This window comes from Phocoena sinus, chromosome 8, assembly GCF_008692025.1.
Source record: "Phocoena sinus isolate mPhoSin1 chromosome 8, mPhoSin1.pri, whole genome shotgun sequence".
NCBI classification, from domain to species: domain Eukaryota; kingdom Metazoa; phylum Chordata; class Mammalia; order Artiodactyla; family Phocoenidae; genus Phocoena; species Phocoena sinus.
In genome coordinates, this window is record NC_045770.1 from 40,983,887 (window position 1) to 40,998,913 (window position 15,027).

Below are 15,027 nucleotides of genomic sequence, written 5' to 3' on the forward strand. Positions count from 1 at the left end.
TGGCAGTTACAAACCTGTACACTGTTGGGTTTTTTTTTTTTGGCTGTCTTTTTTTGCTTTTATTTTTTTAGAAAAAGAACACAAGACTGAATACTGCCAACAGCATTATATGCACAAAAAATCTATTTCCATAAGGGATAAGACCCACTTTAAGTGTTAGCTTTCCCTTTGCATAACGTTTGGCGTGTGATGTGTGTGCAAGTTTAGGTGAGTACACGTGTGTGAAGAAATGATGTAATTCATTCTGAATCTGAAATGGCATAAGACTCAGGTATTTAGTAACTGAGCAAAACACACTTGTTTTCTAAAATATCAATAAAAGCATTTTCTTGGAAACAGAGAGAGTTAAATGAAAATAGTAGGACCAAAGAAAGGTTACAGTACTTTTGGAAATGTTTAAAAAACATCACTTTCAAAATGCTTTGTGTGTGTGTGTGTGTGTAGTTACCTCAGAAGTTTGCAGAACAACAGCATGGATGACTTAGAATTATATTCGACCCCCCAAATTAGAGCATCCTGATAGGCATCAAATACAGTATATCTACAAAAGCCTGGAAAATTGAAACCATTATATACAATTTTATAAACATTTTAAACACCAAAACATACATCTTTTACAAACCAGCCTGTCTGGAACAGGTAAATTTACAAGACAATCTCTCCGATACAGTGCTTAAAAAGAACTGCTTCCATTTCCGAACACATTTGAACACGTTCGTCACTTCCCGAAATGCAGTATTATGGGCTCATAAAATTCTTAAATAGTAGCAATTCAGGTATCTGTTTGCCAGAAGGGTACTACAGTACATACTAATGGGTCCAAACACGCTCCAAACGACTCTATGATTCTCGAGTGCATCCTAAACACTGGAAGAGACTAATTATGGCCTTTGTGTAATATCACATACTTGTAATTATTGCTTTTCATTATTACATAAGGAAAGAAAATCTTATTCTTTTCCTGTCTCTTAGCTAGCTGGCTAAACGTTAGCTGATGCCAAATCCACACATAGAGACTTTAAACCCTAGAATTATACAACCAGAAGCTTAAAGACGTGGATTTCCACCAGAATACTGTGCAAACACAGAACCCGCCTTCTCACAGACCACACAAAATGATGACGCTAAAGAAATGCCTCTTCAAATCTCCATTTCTCATGGTTTGAAGCTAAAAACATAAAAGCCTAGCCACTTTAGCAATATCTGTGCACTGGGAAGGCAGCAGAGTGGACAGCCCAGACAATTATCTGGGCAACCCATGCAAAATGAACACCAGATCTTCCTGAATTATTTCCCATGAAAGTGCTTTCTGGGTCCTAAGTGATTTATTTTGCTAATGTCTATTCCCCGACGTTGATTATGTAGACTCAGCGTTAGTGGGGGCAGTGGGCGGGGTGAGGGTGGGAAGTAAACAGGAGTTGGCCAGTAGTGTTTTCCTTGCTTTTTTTCCCAGGCTCTGCTAGTGATTCCCTAGGGTGGTTCCAGGTAAGTTCCAGGAATGCATCATCAATTCCCTTTCTAGGTCTTCACCCTGATTGTCTGATAGGGTAAACCTCAGCTGCATAGACCTGACCTATTCATATCACTAAGTCTACCTCAATGGCATTTCATGAACTGGCAGGATATGAGTACACGGAAAGCTGGCATGGAACAAAACTCAGCAGAAAAATACTCGTAGAAGAGAGCAAATAAATTCAACACCTATTTTATTTATCTTTTACAGCCCTATAACTTCTGCTTACTATATGACAAACATCACTAGTCGTCCAGCTATCCTCAACCTAATCAGAATGTGTGCAAGGCAAGTAAAATGCCTACAATAGGCTATGGAAAATGGCTTCCAGAGGTAGCACATACGTGTTAGAAAAATATGTATGGGAAAGATACTAATTGGCTTAAATATGTATGGGAAAGATACTAATTGGCTTAAATCTTTCCCACGTGGTTCTGCATGGTGACTGGGTTAGGAATAAACACCAGGGTGGGGATGGGGGAAAAAGAAGAAAAATAAATGCACCTAGTAGGTAATATAATCAAAGTTTTACTGAATTTGCTGACTGGTCTTAGTTCCATTCTGTAATTATCATTCCATCCTCATTTTAGTAAATATTCATTTGGCGAAAGCAGTTTTGACAGATGTCCAAAGATATGTGTGAATTCTGTAACTGCACCTTTCCTATGGGGGCTGCAAGGAAACCTAGGATCGTGAGGCTTCCAGAAAAATACTCTCCATGAGTTCTCCATGAGAGTATATTCCAATATGCTCCATGAGTTCTCTCTTCTAGTATATTCCAAAGCATATATACTAGTATATTCTAGTATATTCCTTCTGAGAACTCAGAAGGTCTAGCAGAAGCAGGCCAAATGGATGGGTTCTAGTTCTTGTTCAGCTACTTACCTTCCTGTGGGAGCTTGGGGAAGTCCCTTCCCCTCTCTGGGTATGTTTACTCTTTTATAAAATAAGGGGATTGGACAAGCAGACCTTAAGGACCCTTCCAGCACTTGAATCAGTGGTCACCCCACCTAGTTCCATCTTGGCCTGACTGCAAACCATTTCAGAATCTACTGGGAAAGCTATCCAAAAAGTGAAACGATATCACGTGTTTAAAGGTAATGAATCAAAGTATGACACAAGGTTATCCGGGATACATTTAGCTACAGAGCTACTCTGCAGAAAATCAGGGGAAGATATCCTGAAGAAAGAGGTATTTTATACAGGTCAGAGCCAAGAGTGGGCACAGTTTTCATGGGTGATTTCACAACCGCATTAGGGTCTATTTATTCCTTCATTACTGTGTGGGTTAGGCACTCTGCCTGGAGGGGATGCTGTGTAAGCAGGACTGACTCATGGGCATTCATCTCCTTCTAATATTTCCTGGGGGCAAGAAATGAATTGTTGGGTTTACTTTGATTGTTTTTTATGTCATTGCATTATCGAAAGTGTAGCAGCAGTTCTATTCTAGACCATTAGTTCGTCATTTTCTCCATGGTTCTTGCAAATGGTTTCTTACATAAGAGAAATATCAAAGACTTTATTCTCCCAAGCAGCCTTAGTGAAATTCATTTATTTCAAGACCACAGTGTGGATAATGCTTCCATGAGTAGGTCTGACTAGGAGATAGGAAGAGGAGAAAAGCTGAGAAACCTATGAAGTTTATGCATATACTCAGGAAGCTTGGGAATGAAGAGGAGTTGTTTTTTTTTTTTTCTTAACCACGATCTTTCAGAAACACTGACTCCTGCAAAGAAGTGGATTGAACACAACTGAAGCAATTAAAAATATGTCTGAGTGGATGACACACAGATCAGGACAGTACGGTGGACACACCAATGCCATATGTTATCAGAAACCGTGGACACAGAGATTTGCTCATATGCAGAGAGTGCAAATATGCATTTATTTAACCATGGCCGCTGCACCCGTGGCCACGATCTGATTGAAGCAAAAGAGGAAAGTCACTCAACTCGTCAACTTTAAGCTTCGACTACCGGGTTATTGTATTCCCAGTGGGCTGATTCTCCTGTCAAATTTGGAAACTCAAGGCTGAAGCCCACAGGTCAGATGAGAGGAGAACCCCAGGGTGTAATGAAACTTTACACATTTTTCAAATGAGAGTTTAGTTCTGGAAAATTATAACAAAATACAGTTTTTTTTTTTCCCTAAGAAAGCACAGTTTTGCTTCAAGTTCATATAAATGGCAGTACCAAAATAAAGTTAAATGAACCAGAATAAAATACGGCATTTGGTGTTTCTCTAATATCATCAAGATCAGAGAAACTGGAAGGTTGGCCTCAATGGCAGGATTTTTAAGTCTGTATCCTAAAACCTTCCCGTCAGCTTTCCTCAAGAGCAGCCTTATTGAGTGCAAGCACATATTTGTACATAGGACCAGAAACACACACTATTATAATTTACACACAAGAACTATCTACTTTCTTCTCCTTTTTAAAAAACATAATTGCATTTATAGTGATGATGCTAACAGTTTAAAACAACACGTACCTTTTATCTGCATTATCAAGAATTGTGATTAGCTGAAAACTTTGAAAGTATTATATTTTCTTTTTTTTCCCTGAATTTGTGAATCCTGCTTAAACCTCTCAATATCTCTCATTCTAGAGAACAAGGTACCAAAATATACCTTTATTTGTCTTTTTATTTCCTGATTCTCAGAACAAAGCCCAATTTCTGCAGCAATGTTAAAATTAAAGTTACAGCCAAGAATATTTACTGGAAAACACAAAGACAGATAATCACATTCTTTCTAATGTTTGCACAACCTACAAAATGGTACCCAAATACCCTCACGTATTCCTCTTCATTGATATCTTTCTCAAAGATCATAAAATCCAACTATATTATATTGGATGCTTAACACAAACAAACAAAAATAACTGAGCATACTAAACATGTTACCCAAACCTAATTTTATAGCTGAAAATTGGGCAGATAAAAAAAAAAAAAGAGTTGATTTGAAAGCCTTCATCCCATTTTCTTATTTATTTAATAATATTTATTCCTCTTTTCTTTTGCCTAAGAGACTAACTTTTCCAGCAATCATAACCACTATTTTCATTCCCCCCTCCCCATTGGCTCAAAATTACATGCAACAATGCCTCTTGGCTTGTTGCCAGTTATTAATACTGCAAGGACCGATGCTGTAACACTTTTCCAGGGCACAGTACTGCACAAAGCCATACAGATGGACTGTAGAACAATGGGTGAAATTGTTTCCCCCTTTAAAAACTGGGTGCGTCTTGTCGGTCATGAGCGCAGGGACGCACTGCCAGGGTGATGGGTCACCTCTCAGAAACAATTTCTGAACCTTTCCTTTTCAGCCAGCTAGAGTCGAGCTTGCTTGTGACAGTATGGCTCGGGAAGAAGTTCTCAGAAGAAAATACCGCATTTCCCGCTGGCTCAACACAGGACCCTTCGTGGAGATGCGAGCCCAGCCAGTCTCCCTCCGCGTTTCTGTAACAAACCGCGCGCATCACCCGAGCGCATCCTCTACACTTGGGTCTGGTGCTGGGTCTCCATAAAGGGAATGTGAAGGCTGGCGAGGCTGAGCTCCCCGACGCTCTCATAGTCACTCATGGCTACTTCAGAGTCTTCGAAGCCACAGCTGGCTGACACATCCGAGGACGAGGTGCCTCTGGAATTGTGCAAGGAGAGAGACACACTGTCTGCTGGGCCCGCTGCTGTCTCCGTGCCCTGGTTCATGCTCACGGCAAAAGTACTGAATTCACAGGTGGCGGGAGGGCCCACCAAATCCGTTTCGTTGGGGAAGGGGTGGGGAGGGAGGTACTGGCTGGGATGGAACTGGGGCCTTCTCCTGCAGTCTGGGCTCAGCGTGCTGGCCAGTGAGACCGGCTGGGAGGGCGGCAGGGCCTCGTACTGGTCCGGGAAGTCCTCTGGCAGGGGTGGGGGCAGCTGGTCCTGACTCAAGAACTCCTCTTCGTGGGGGGGTGGGTACTCGCTGTCGATGTCGTAGCCGCCCAGGTAGTAATCGCTCTCCAACTCCCGCGTGCTGCCCTGGTGCGCCGAGCCTCCCTCCTGGTTCTCGTAGTTGGGTACCTCTTCTATGTCCGACAGGCGGGCCCCTGGCATCCAGTCAGAGGTGTCCCAGTGATAGGCTGTGAGAGAGAAGCCGTGTCAGTTAGTTTCCTCCAGAATGGAGCTGGAGTCAGGGCTCAGAAAGGAGCAGGCAAGGAACCTGACATGCAATTCTTAACATCCAGGAGACCCTAAGAAGCCAGGGTCACCCGCATGCTTTTTACGAGGGTCTCTCAGGACCAGCCATGCTCTGGCCCGGGAACTACAAGGCAATGGCAACTCTGAGGATGACACCTGGTTGCTGCAGCATCTCCCACTCAGCCATGCCGGAAGCGATGGCCAGCGAGGGCATGCCGAGCAAACAACAGTTCTAGAACCCTCTCTCCTCTTCCTAGCCATAGGCTAAGTGCACATCCAGGCTGGCAACATGCTCGAAGAGGTAGATGCATCAGCCGTCCTGTGGACCACAGGAGGCAGGGAGATGTGCGTGCAAACGAATGAGTTGCTGGAGCAGGGGAGAGGCTGGGGGAGGGAGGATGCTGGGCTGGGGCTTTCACCTCCAGTACCAAGCACACAAGACACCTGGAACATGCAAAATTCAGATCAAAGAAACTCAGGAAAGATGGAGGGAGAGTGACAGGGTAAGAACAAGCTCAGCAATTCCAAACGCGTAAGTAACACGTTATGCTGGGGGCACGGCAGAATCACCTCGGTTGTAGTTCTGTCCTTGATCCGTGACAGACACTGTTTAAATACAAAGTGAGAAGTAAAACTGACAGTCCAAGTCATGTGAAGGAGGTACAATAGAACATTTCAGATGATGTAAAAAAATGTTCCTATTTCTCCTTGTTGTTCTTTGCGAAACGAAAAGGTAAGTCGCATCTGTACCAGGCCCTAATAGTATTAAATCACTAATAAAAGTTACCCGATTGAAATCAATTCCCATAATATTGTAGTTTTGAATGATTTCTTAAATATCCCCAGCCCACAGTAGGTGCTCAATCAATACATGTTGAATGTAAGAATGTATTTAGTATCAATCTGGATTTCGATTAAGTGGGTACTCTTCTCTCGGAAGGGATTTTGTAAAAAGAGTACCTCACACATGAAAAGAATTATGACCTGGATTTTTTTTCGAAATTGTAAAATTCACTCCAATCCAGAGAGAGACGTTTAGCGTCTCATTGAAACCACCTGTACCGCCCCCTCTGCTGCCAACTGATTAAAATCACCTCTAGTTCATAAAATAAATAAGCTACAAAGCTATATTGTACAGCACAGGAAATATAGACAATATTTTACAATAACTATAAATGGAGTATAACCTTCAAATATTGTGAATCGCTATGTTGTACACGTGAAACTTATATAACATTGTACTATACTATACTTCAATAAAAAAAAAAAGTCACCCCTAGTTCAAAGTAACAAGGAAGCGATATTTCCAAAAGGTTAACTCTGCACAAAGAAATGCTATGGAAGAAAACAGTAAATACCTTCATTCTCTATAGTGTCAACTACATTGTTGACAAGCTGAATGACAGTCACTATGGATGCTTGTGGCCAGGAAAAGAAGACAGGAGGGAGGAGAAGGACAGCTTCAGGTTAGTTACGCATTTTAAACGTACATTCACTTGTCTTAACAACAATGGTAACAACAAAGGCACAACATGCAAACACCCAAAGCTTCCCATAGTCCATCCATTGGACTCCAGTGGACACTTTCATCCCCCTGGCTTCTTGGAGGAAGGGAAACAGCAACAAATCCGGGGCCAGTCCTCCTGAAAGGCACGATCGGCAGGAATTGCTGGGTCATAAATTCACACCTCGTGGCCCAGTGAAATCAATCTAGGAAGGCAAAGGCCATAAGCTTATGCTAATTTCTCATTAGTGACTCCCAAAGGCTCCAAGGAAGACCTCACTATTCCCAGGGATAATTACTTGCTGGTCAGCCATGCTGCTCTGAGCCAAATGCCAGTGATGGAGGATAACCTTTGCAGCACTGATGGTTTCACACTCACGTGACGTCACCGATAGTCTAGAACGACCCGAGGCCCGGCTCCCATCCGTAAAGTGTAGATGAGAGTCAGCATTTGGCCTCTGAAATAGTCAGAAACTGGGAAGGAGATTTCTGTGCTCACATGGGTTGCCTTAGCACCTGATACCAGTAGCTTCTGGACAGGTGATCAGGCACTTTAAGAAGCCTGCTTTAGTCAGGACCAACCTAGAATGCTAAGCCTGAAAGCCCAAGTGTGTGATGAAGAGGAGCCTGTGAGAAAAGTCAACCAGGCGTCATCGCTGGAGCTGCTGCCTGGAGTTTGGAAACACTGCGTTCTTGGCTGCTTCTACATAAAATGCAAACCAGCGACAACTTTTCTTCTGGCTGGGGATGAAGAAGGGAGTAAACACCAAGATAAAGAAATCTGGAGGCCTGCCTCTGACCTTCTGAGATTGCTCAGGAGAAATCCACTGTCACATGGTTTGTTACCCCAGTGGTCAGATACACTGAGGTTTCCGCACCTCTCGGGAGTGCCAGGGATTTGGGATGGAGGTGGAAGAGATTTAGGGGTGGTGATGGGGAAAGTAGACTATATGACTTCCATGACTACTTCTATGGCCTCGGGGCTCCTTTGTTCCTGTCTTTACCTGGGGCGGGCCGGGGGCAGGTGGTGGTTGGCAAAGACTATGTCATTTTCATTTTGTTCTTCAGGCTACAAAATGCCCAGTACAGGATTCAACATTCAGGAGAAACTCAGCAAGGGTTTATGGGGTGAATGATTACATAACTTATAAATATTCAATTTTGCCAATTCTTGATAAGTGGGAAAGTAGCATAAGGTATAGACTAAGGTAAGCCTGCCTGTCACTGTCAATGACTACTTGAAATTATTCTTTGTTCACCACCATGTGGTAAATTCTCACTGTTTTCTGACTATTTCTGCACCCTTTCCCTGCCCTGGGGAGACCAACCCATCCTCCAAAGCTGGTTCCTCAAGCTCAGAAAACCCAGTCCTTCATTAACGCCCTCTTCCATAAACATGGGTTCACAGGAGGTAGAGGCTGCAGCTTTGGGGTGTCAGTGAGGTTCATGAACCACATGGAATTGTATGCAACATTTTGGGTGTATGTGCATTTTTCTAAGGAGCTGATCCATCGTATCTAAGATAAGATTCTCCAAAGGCCCATGACCTCAAATGATTGAGGAAGAATGAAGATACTACCTCTCTGGGAAGGAGGTTCTACGAGAAGGAGGTCTTGCCTCTGAACTGATTTCTAATGATGGGGAGGTTGGATGGATAGTGAAGTGTGAAGAGGTCATCATGAGCTAGAATAAAAAAGGAAACACATCACACTTTGCTAGAGAGTATCCTTTGGGATGAGGTAGTTCCATCATGAACTAAGTCAAAGAGGACGCTTTACTGGAGGTCTGCGGGAACCTCCTCTACTTCTGTGCCTGCTCCCAGCTGCGGCTCAATGAGTGCTTGCTTTTTCAGCGGACACGCAACAGTGGAGCCCAGCGAAAGCTGTGAGCATAAGCAAAAGCCCACGCTTGGGCCAGGAAACAGGACGGGTCCCAACACCTTCCTCTCAACCAGTGATCGCCAGCACAGGAAACAGAGCCCACCGGGAGGGACAAATTCCATGACTTCTTACCATTGTCGTCACCAGAATCTGACTGGAAGGAGCTCAGGGACTGAACTTCTGAGTTGCTGCCTTTATTACTGCCTGCAAAGCAGGTCACTTCTCCTGGGTCATCAACCCCTTTGTCTTCGTGGACAGCCAGAGAGAAAGCAGAAATGACACTGGTTACCTTGTGCATATTTCCAGCCCCGCCCCCTGCCAGAGTTCACTTCTTGGGGCACTTTCATTTGCTTAGAGAAAATAATTTAGTGCACAATAGAAAACCGATTGTACCATCAGGGGCAAAGATCTGTCAATCAAGAGATTTACATTATGGATTCGAAATCCTTAACCTGTGGCAAATGAGCTTCCAAATAGCTGACAGCCGAAAGTCGCTGTTCCATCCTCAAAGGGAAGTGACTAAGTGAAGAGGAAAGCTAGGATGAAGTGGCTGGGCTGCTCTTTGCCATTCTGAGTTCATTTAGATCATTTACATGAACTGATGTGGTGTCAACACCAGGTTAAATGAGATTACTTTTAAAATAGGAGTATAAATATTTTATAGGCAAGAATGCCATTACACTAATCCGAACTTCCCTCTCTGGGGAGCGAGTGGAGTTCTCAGCTTTGCCTTCTAGGGGGCAGTGCCACATCATTTTTTGGAAGAACAGCATTCGGCACTCCGGAGGACAGCAGTCAGCGGTGTGGATGTGCTCTTAGCCACACACTTCTTCTTTGCCATACAAAGAGAGCCTGCGCGCACACACACACACACACACACACACACACACACGCACTACAGGGCTACTTTCTTATTTGATGGACTAAAAGAAGCAATAAAAACCCATATCTTGAAGTTGTCAAGTGAAAAATGAATTAGTCACCCAGAGACTGTCTCGCCAGCTAGCTCTGCCTTGCTTAACAAAGGGGGAGATGTAGTCGGTAAAAGCTCAACAATACTTTGGGGGGACATGTGAGCTTTGGCCTGAGGTGGATTCTGGAAATAAAGCTGTCACATTACGAAGTGGGTGGAGGGAACTGATCACCAGGAAAATCATCACGGAATGTGACGGTACGAAGAGACGGGGACTCGTGATTAAGGGAAGAGTTGTTCTTCATGACTAGAGAAATCACTGTTTCTTCCACAAAGCGTGCAGGCACTGCAGCTCTGCATCTGCCATCAGATGCTGAAGCCACAGCAAAACGATGAGTTGGATAAGCAACTGATACAAGTGGACAGAGATGCCAGGGAGATATTCACCTCCCAACAGCCATGTGGCAGAAAACATGTGCCTTGGAAAAGCACCAGGATGCCAAATGATCCACCCTGGTGAGTATAGTGCTCTGCACAAAACTCCTTTCTCCACCCTTCCATTTATTCAAAATCTTCACTGCTAAATAAAAGGAGGCTTTCTACTAACCAGGGGATTGGCAAGGCTGCAGTAAAGTCTAACTCTACCACTAATTCGAGAGGGAATATATTTATGGTTAAAATCCAAGGGGAAGGACTTGAAGTATAAGTGTGTCTACTCAAAGGTGGAGTCAGCAGAGAGCATAGTTGGAGTGGTACTAGAATAGAGGCTGTCCTCCATCGTCAGGAGACCCTCTCCCTCTCCTGTCCCTCTCCCACTTCCCTGGTAAAGCTCCCAAGAGCGGTCTGGGTAAAAGCACAGGCTTTGGACCCTGATGCACCAGATGCCAATCCTCACCCCTCCCTTTCCTAGTTACTGCTCTAGAGCAAGTCATTTCACTTATCCATTCCTCCAATTGGTCCCATGTGGGGCAGCTGTGGGGATTTAAGGAGACGATCCAGCACACGGCAGTGGTGGTTTTTCATGTTCATCTGCTGCCTCTGTTTTCTCACCAAATCTCTTCGTCCTTAACCCTTGCATGCCGAACTCTGTCTTGAGGACTCATTGGGACATTCTTGAGATCACTAAGAAACTTCTAGGTGTCAAGTGCAGTATTTTGTTAAGACTGTGTCTTCCTGGATGGTTTTACCGTGCTCAACCCTGCTGACCTTATTGGTAGTCTTGGCTTCTGCTTGGCTGCCCTTTCCGCTTTCCTTGACCTCTTTTTGTTGACATGTGTTTGTTTCCCTTCCTGGCCCCAACTCCCTGCCCACCTCCCACATGTAGGCATCTCCAAGATCCTTTCTGAGGCCCAGATGGACCATCCTCTCTCTGTTCCTGCTTCCTCGGTGAGCTCACACTCTCAGAGATTCAATCATTTTTCATGTAGTTGGTGTCCAAACTTTCACCTCTGGCTGCCTTCCTCGTAAACAACAGAGCCAGACACCCTCAGGTAACCCCTCACGTGTCCCCTGCACTGACTGAGCTGCTTCCTGTTCCCATTAGGCCCTCTCCAAGAGTTTCCTACTCAAATCTTATTCATGCTTAAAGACGCCAGTAGGAATGACCCCTTCCTTCATGGAGACGCCCTGTATCTCCTTGGGTGCATGTGCTTTCTAGCTCCATTTGAAACCAGCCTCCCCCCTCCCCCTTTACCCCGACATACATCACAGTACTGTAATCCTAGCCTTTGGAAACTCCTGCTACACAGGGTGTCACTGCTACTCGAATATAAAGCCATTAGGCCTGATGAAAAGTCATAGGATACAACGGAGCTTGCCTTAGTTTCATTCTGACTGATGTTAGGACAGAGAAAACAATCACCACCTCTCCCCAGGTGTTCATATAGGACAACAGAATGGTCTCTGCTCCCTTCCCTCTTGGGTCCTATTTAGTCTCTTCTCCATGGATCAGTCAGAGCCATCTTTTAAAAATGTAAATTAGATCAAGCTACTTACCTGATTAAAAACTGCATTAGTGTTGCTGTTAAAATGTATCCACTCTCCCCACTGCTCACCAAGCTCCAATTACATTGACCTTGTCTATGTTCTTCAATATACTAAAGTCTTTCCCACCCCAGGGCCTTTGCACTTGTGGCTCTTCTCTTTGCCTAGAATTCTGCTGTATGAGGCCAAAAGGAGAGGGAAACACTAGCATCTGGCCTGGACCACTTTTCCTGCTTGTGGTTCACCCTCTTGTTTCCTGAACCCTGCATTCCAGCCAAACAGACGGACTTGCTTTTCTTCTGATCATGTGGGTGCCTCTATGTGGTGGAACACCCTCCTGTTCCTGGACCTTTGATCCACCATGGTCCAACTCGAATGTCCCTCTGCTCCCCTCAAGTCTTCAGCCTAAGACTAGAAATACTCTCTTCTGACCTTCCATAGCACACTTCCTGTATATCACATAAGTGGCTACGCTGCTTGTTTTACTGCCAATGGTGTGCTATTGTGAGAAGAGCGTGGGTTCTACCTAAATGGGAAAAGAATTTGAAAAAAATAGATACATGTATATGTATAACTGAATCACTCTGCTGTACACCTGAAACTATCACAACATTGTTAATCAACTATACTCCAATATAATATAAAACGTTTTTTTAATTAAAAAAAAAAAAAAAAGAGCATGGGTTTTAGAGGCTGGCAGCCCCGTATTGGAGTAACAGTTTCCTCTTACTAGCTGTGTGATATTGGGCACATTATGTATGTTCTCTGAGCCTCATTTACCCCATCTGTAAATGAGGATAAGAACCAGGGCAATATTTCAGGGCTGGTGTGAACATTTAGGGTCAGAACATGTCCTACTGAGAGCTCTGTGCCTCCGGGGCGCTCTCCCTTCCCGAATTTCCTTCCAGTAAACACGAGCGGAAGAAATCATGATGCATTACTACTTCCGACTCACTTTCAGTTCCGGCATCCCAGCCATTCTTCCGGATGGAATCGCAGTCAGAACGGCAGGGGGACACGGCAGGGAGGTTGGGGGCCACACTGCACACGACCACACCCCGCCTGGCCGTCAGGATGCGGGGTGACTCGGGGTGAAATGTAGTCATCTCCTGGTGCTCGCCGGCCAGCCCGTCCACGATCTTGTCCAGGTTGCTCCTGGAGTCGCTCTGGAAGCACGGGGTGTAGGCCATGGGGCGCACGGGGACCTGCGGGGGCCCCACCTCCTGGTAGACGTTGCGGCTGTCCCCGCCGCCCCGCAGGTTCCGGAATGGAATGCCGTTGCTCTTGTTGAGCAGGGCGGCCGTAGCAGGGTCCTGCACCAGTGTGATGTTGTTGCGGGAGTAGTTCTTGCGGAAGACCTTCTTGCGGAAGAAGATGAAGAGGATGACGAGGACGAAGATGACGCAGAGGACCACGGCGATGCCAATGAGCTCCTCCTTCCCCACGTAGGAGTGGCCGGCCTGGATGTTGGGTACCACGACGGGGCGCAGGCCGCAGTACTGCCCCACGTAGCCTGGTGTGCAGTTGCAGAGGAAGGAGCCAAACACGTTCACGCAGGCGCCGCCGTTCTCACACTCCTCCCGCTCGCACTCGTTGACGTCCTCCTCGCACCTTCGCGACAGAACACACAAAAGCCCCCCCTCAAACATCAGGACCTGCGGACGTTCCATGTTAAGCCGACATCTTTAAAGGAGAAAACGCGGACTTCCCTGGTGGCGCAGTGGTTGAGAGTCCGCCTGCTGCTGCAGGGGACACGGGTTCGTGCCCCGGTCCGGCCAGATTCCCACTTGATGCGGAGCGGCTGGGCCCGTGAGCCATGGCCGCTGAGCCTGTGCGTCCAGAGCCTGTGCTCCGCAACGGGAGAGGCTGCAACAGTGCCGCGTACCGCAAAAAAAAAAAAAAAAAAGAGAAAAAGTACCTAAAGGGTACCTGAAGCAATCAAAAATGATGTGATGCAGTGTATAGGGGAGGTGGGTGAGCATTTATGCGCCCACCGTAGACCCCGGTGATCATCAGGCATTAAGGGATTTCTCCCAATGCAATCTCTCCCACATTCTGACCCTAGCGGGTCGGAGGAAGGAAACGGCTGCCATGGGAGAGAAGAGAAGGAGCAGAAAAAGAAACCACAGACGCTGTTGAAGACGTACTGGTCTCCAAAATGCTCAGGGCCAGATGCATCTCAGAATGTAAAATATTGCAATTTTAGAAATGACATACAGTACATATCTTTCATATTATGTAGAATACCCACCCCATCCCAGGAACTGGTGCTGACATAGGACCCATAATCAAATATGCCAGTGTTTCTACAGTAAAACATATGGATATTCACAATAAATGAGGGAAATAAAGACTAGAAGTAGCCTCAGAATGGGTTTGGCTGACTTTGCCACCAAATTAGTTTGCCACGAATTTATCCTCAGTCCTTTTAGTTCTCAGAGCTTCTGGTATTGTACAGCTACACTTAAAGAGCTGTGAAGCCAGACACCCTATAATAGAGTTTCCACGGAGGAGAAAGTTTTTGGTTCTGACATTTCTCTCTAATAGATACAGTCATTTTTGGTCTCTCTGGGAAGCAGGGGTAATAGGGCGTATGTAGGCAGTGGGTGGAGGGCTACATAGCATCGTATCTTCTGGATTCTATGCTTATGTTAAAGGCTAAGGCTAAGGCAGATTATCAGGAAAAATGATTAAAGCATTCTAATGAAAAATAAATGAATTTTATTCTCTTCAAAGCAATCCATGACTTGTTTTGAGTATAATTATAAGGCAAACATGTAAGTCTTACTCTTTCTTAGTTTTACATTATTTAAGAACATAGATCTTTCTTCTTCTCTGTCCTCTACTTCCCCAGTTATTCTGACATGTTCATTTTAAAAGGCCTGATCACTTCTATCTTTGGTAATCCACCTCTTAAAATGTAGTCAAATGTCCCTAATTTGAACAGATTGAGGCCAGGTCAGCTGGAAATTAGTCAGAATCACAGAGTATTTAAAAATAAATGCAGCTTTATTACTTTAAATTACATCCAACAATTCAAAGTCAGCTAAGTATT

General features: G+C 44.9%; 1 protein-coding gene across 6 annotated transcripts in view; it reads right to left on the minus strand.

Annotated features, from left to right (window-relative positions):
• Positions 1-393: 393 nt before the first annotated feature.
• FAT3 (FAT atypical cadherin 3) overlaps positions 394-15,027 on the minus strand; it is a 708,211-nt gene continuing 693,577 nt past the window's right edge. For 2 of the 6 annotated variants that reach the window (XM_032640647.1, XM_032640644.1), the window contains 5 exons: positions 12,928-13,583; positions 9,209-9,322; positions 7,051-7,110; positions 6,263-6,298; positions 394-5,634 (listed from right to left, as the gene is read on the minus strand). In XM_032640647.1, coding sequence (XP_032496538.1) covers positions 5,009-5,634; positions 6,263-6,298; positions 7,051-7,110; positions 9,209-9,322; positions 12,928-13,583 — 1,492 coding nt within the window. In that variant the 3' untranslated portion in view covers positions 394-5,008. Of the gene's footprint in view, positions 5,635-6,262; positions 6,299-7,050; positions 8,880-9,208; positions 9,323-12,927; positions 13,584-15,027 lie in introns of those variants that run through there. The other 4 variants (XR_004351132.1, XM_032640645.1, XR_004351131.1 and 1 more) reach the window with 4 other exon arrangements.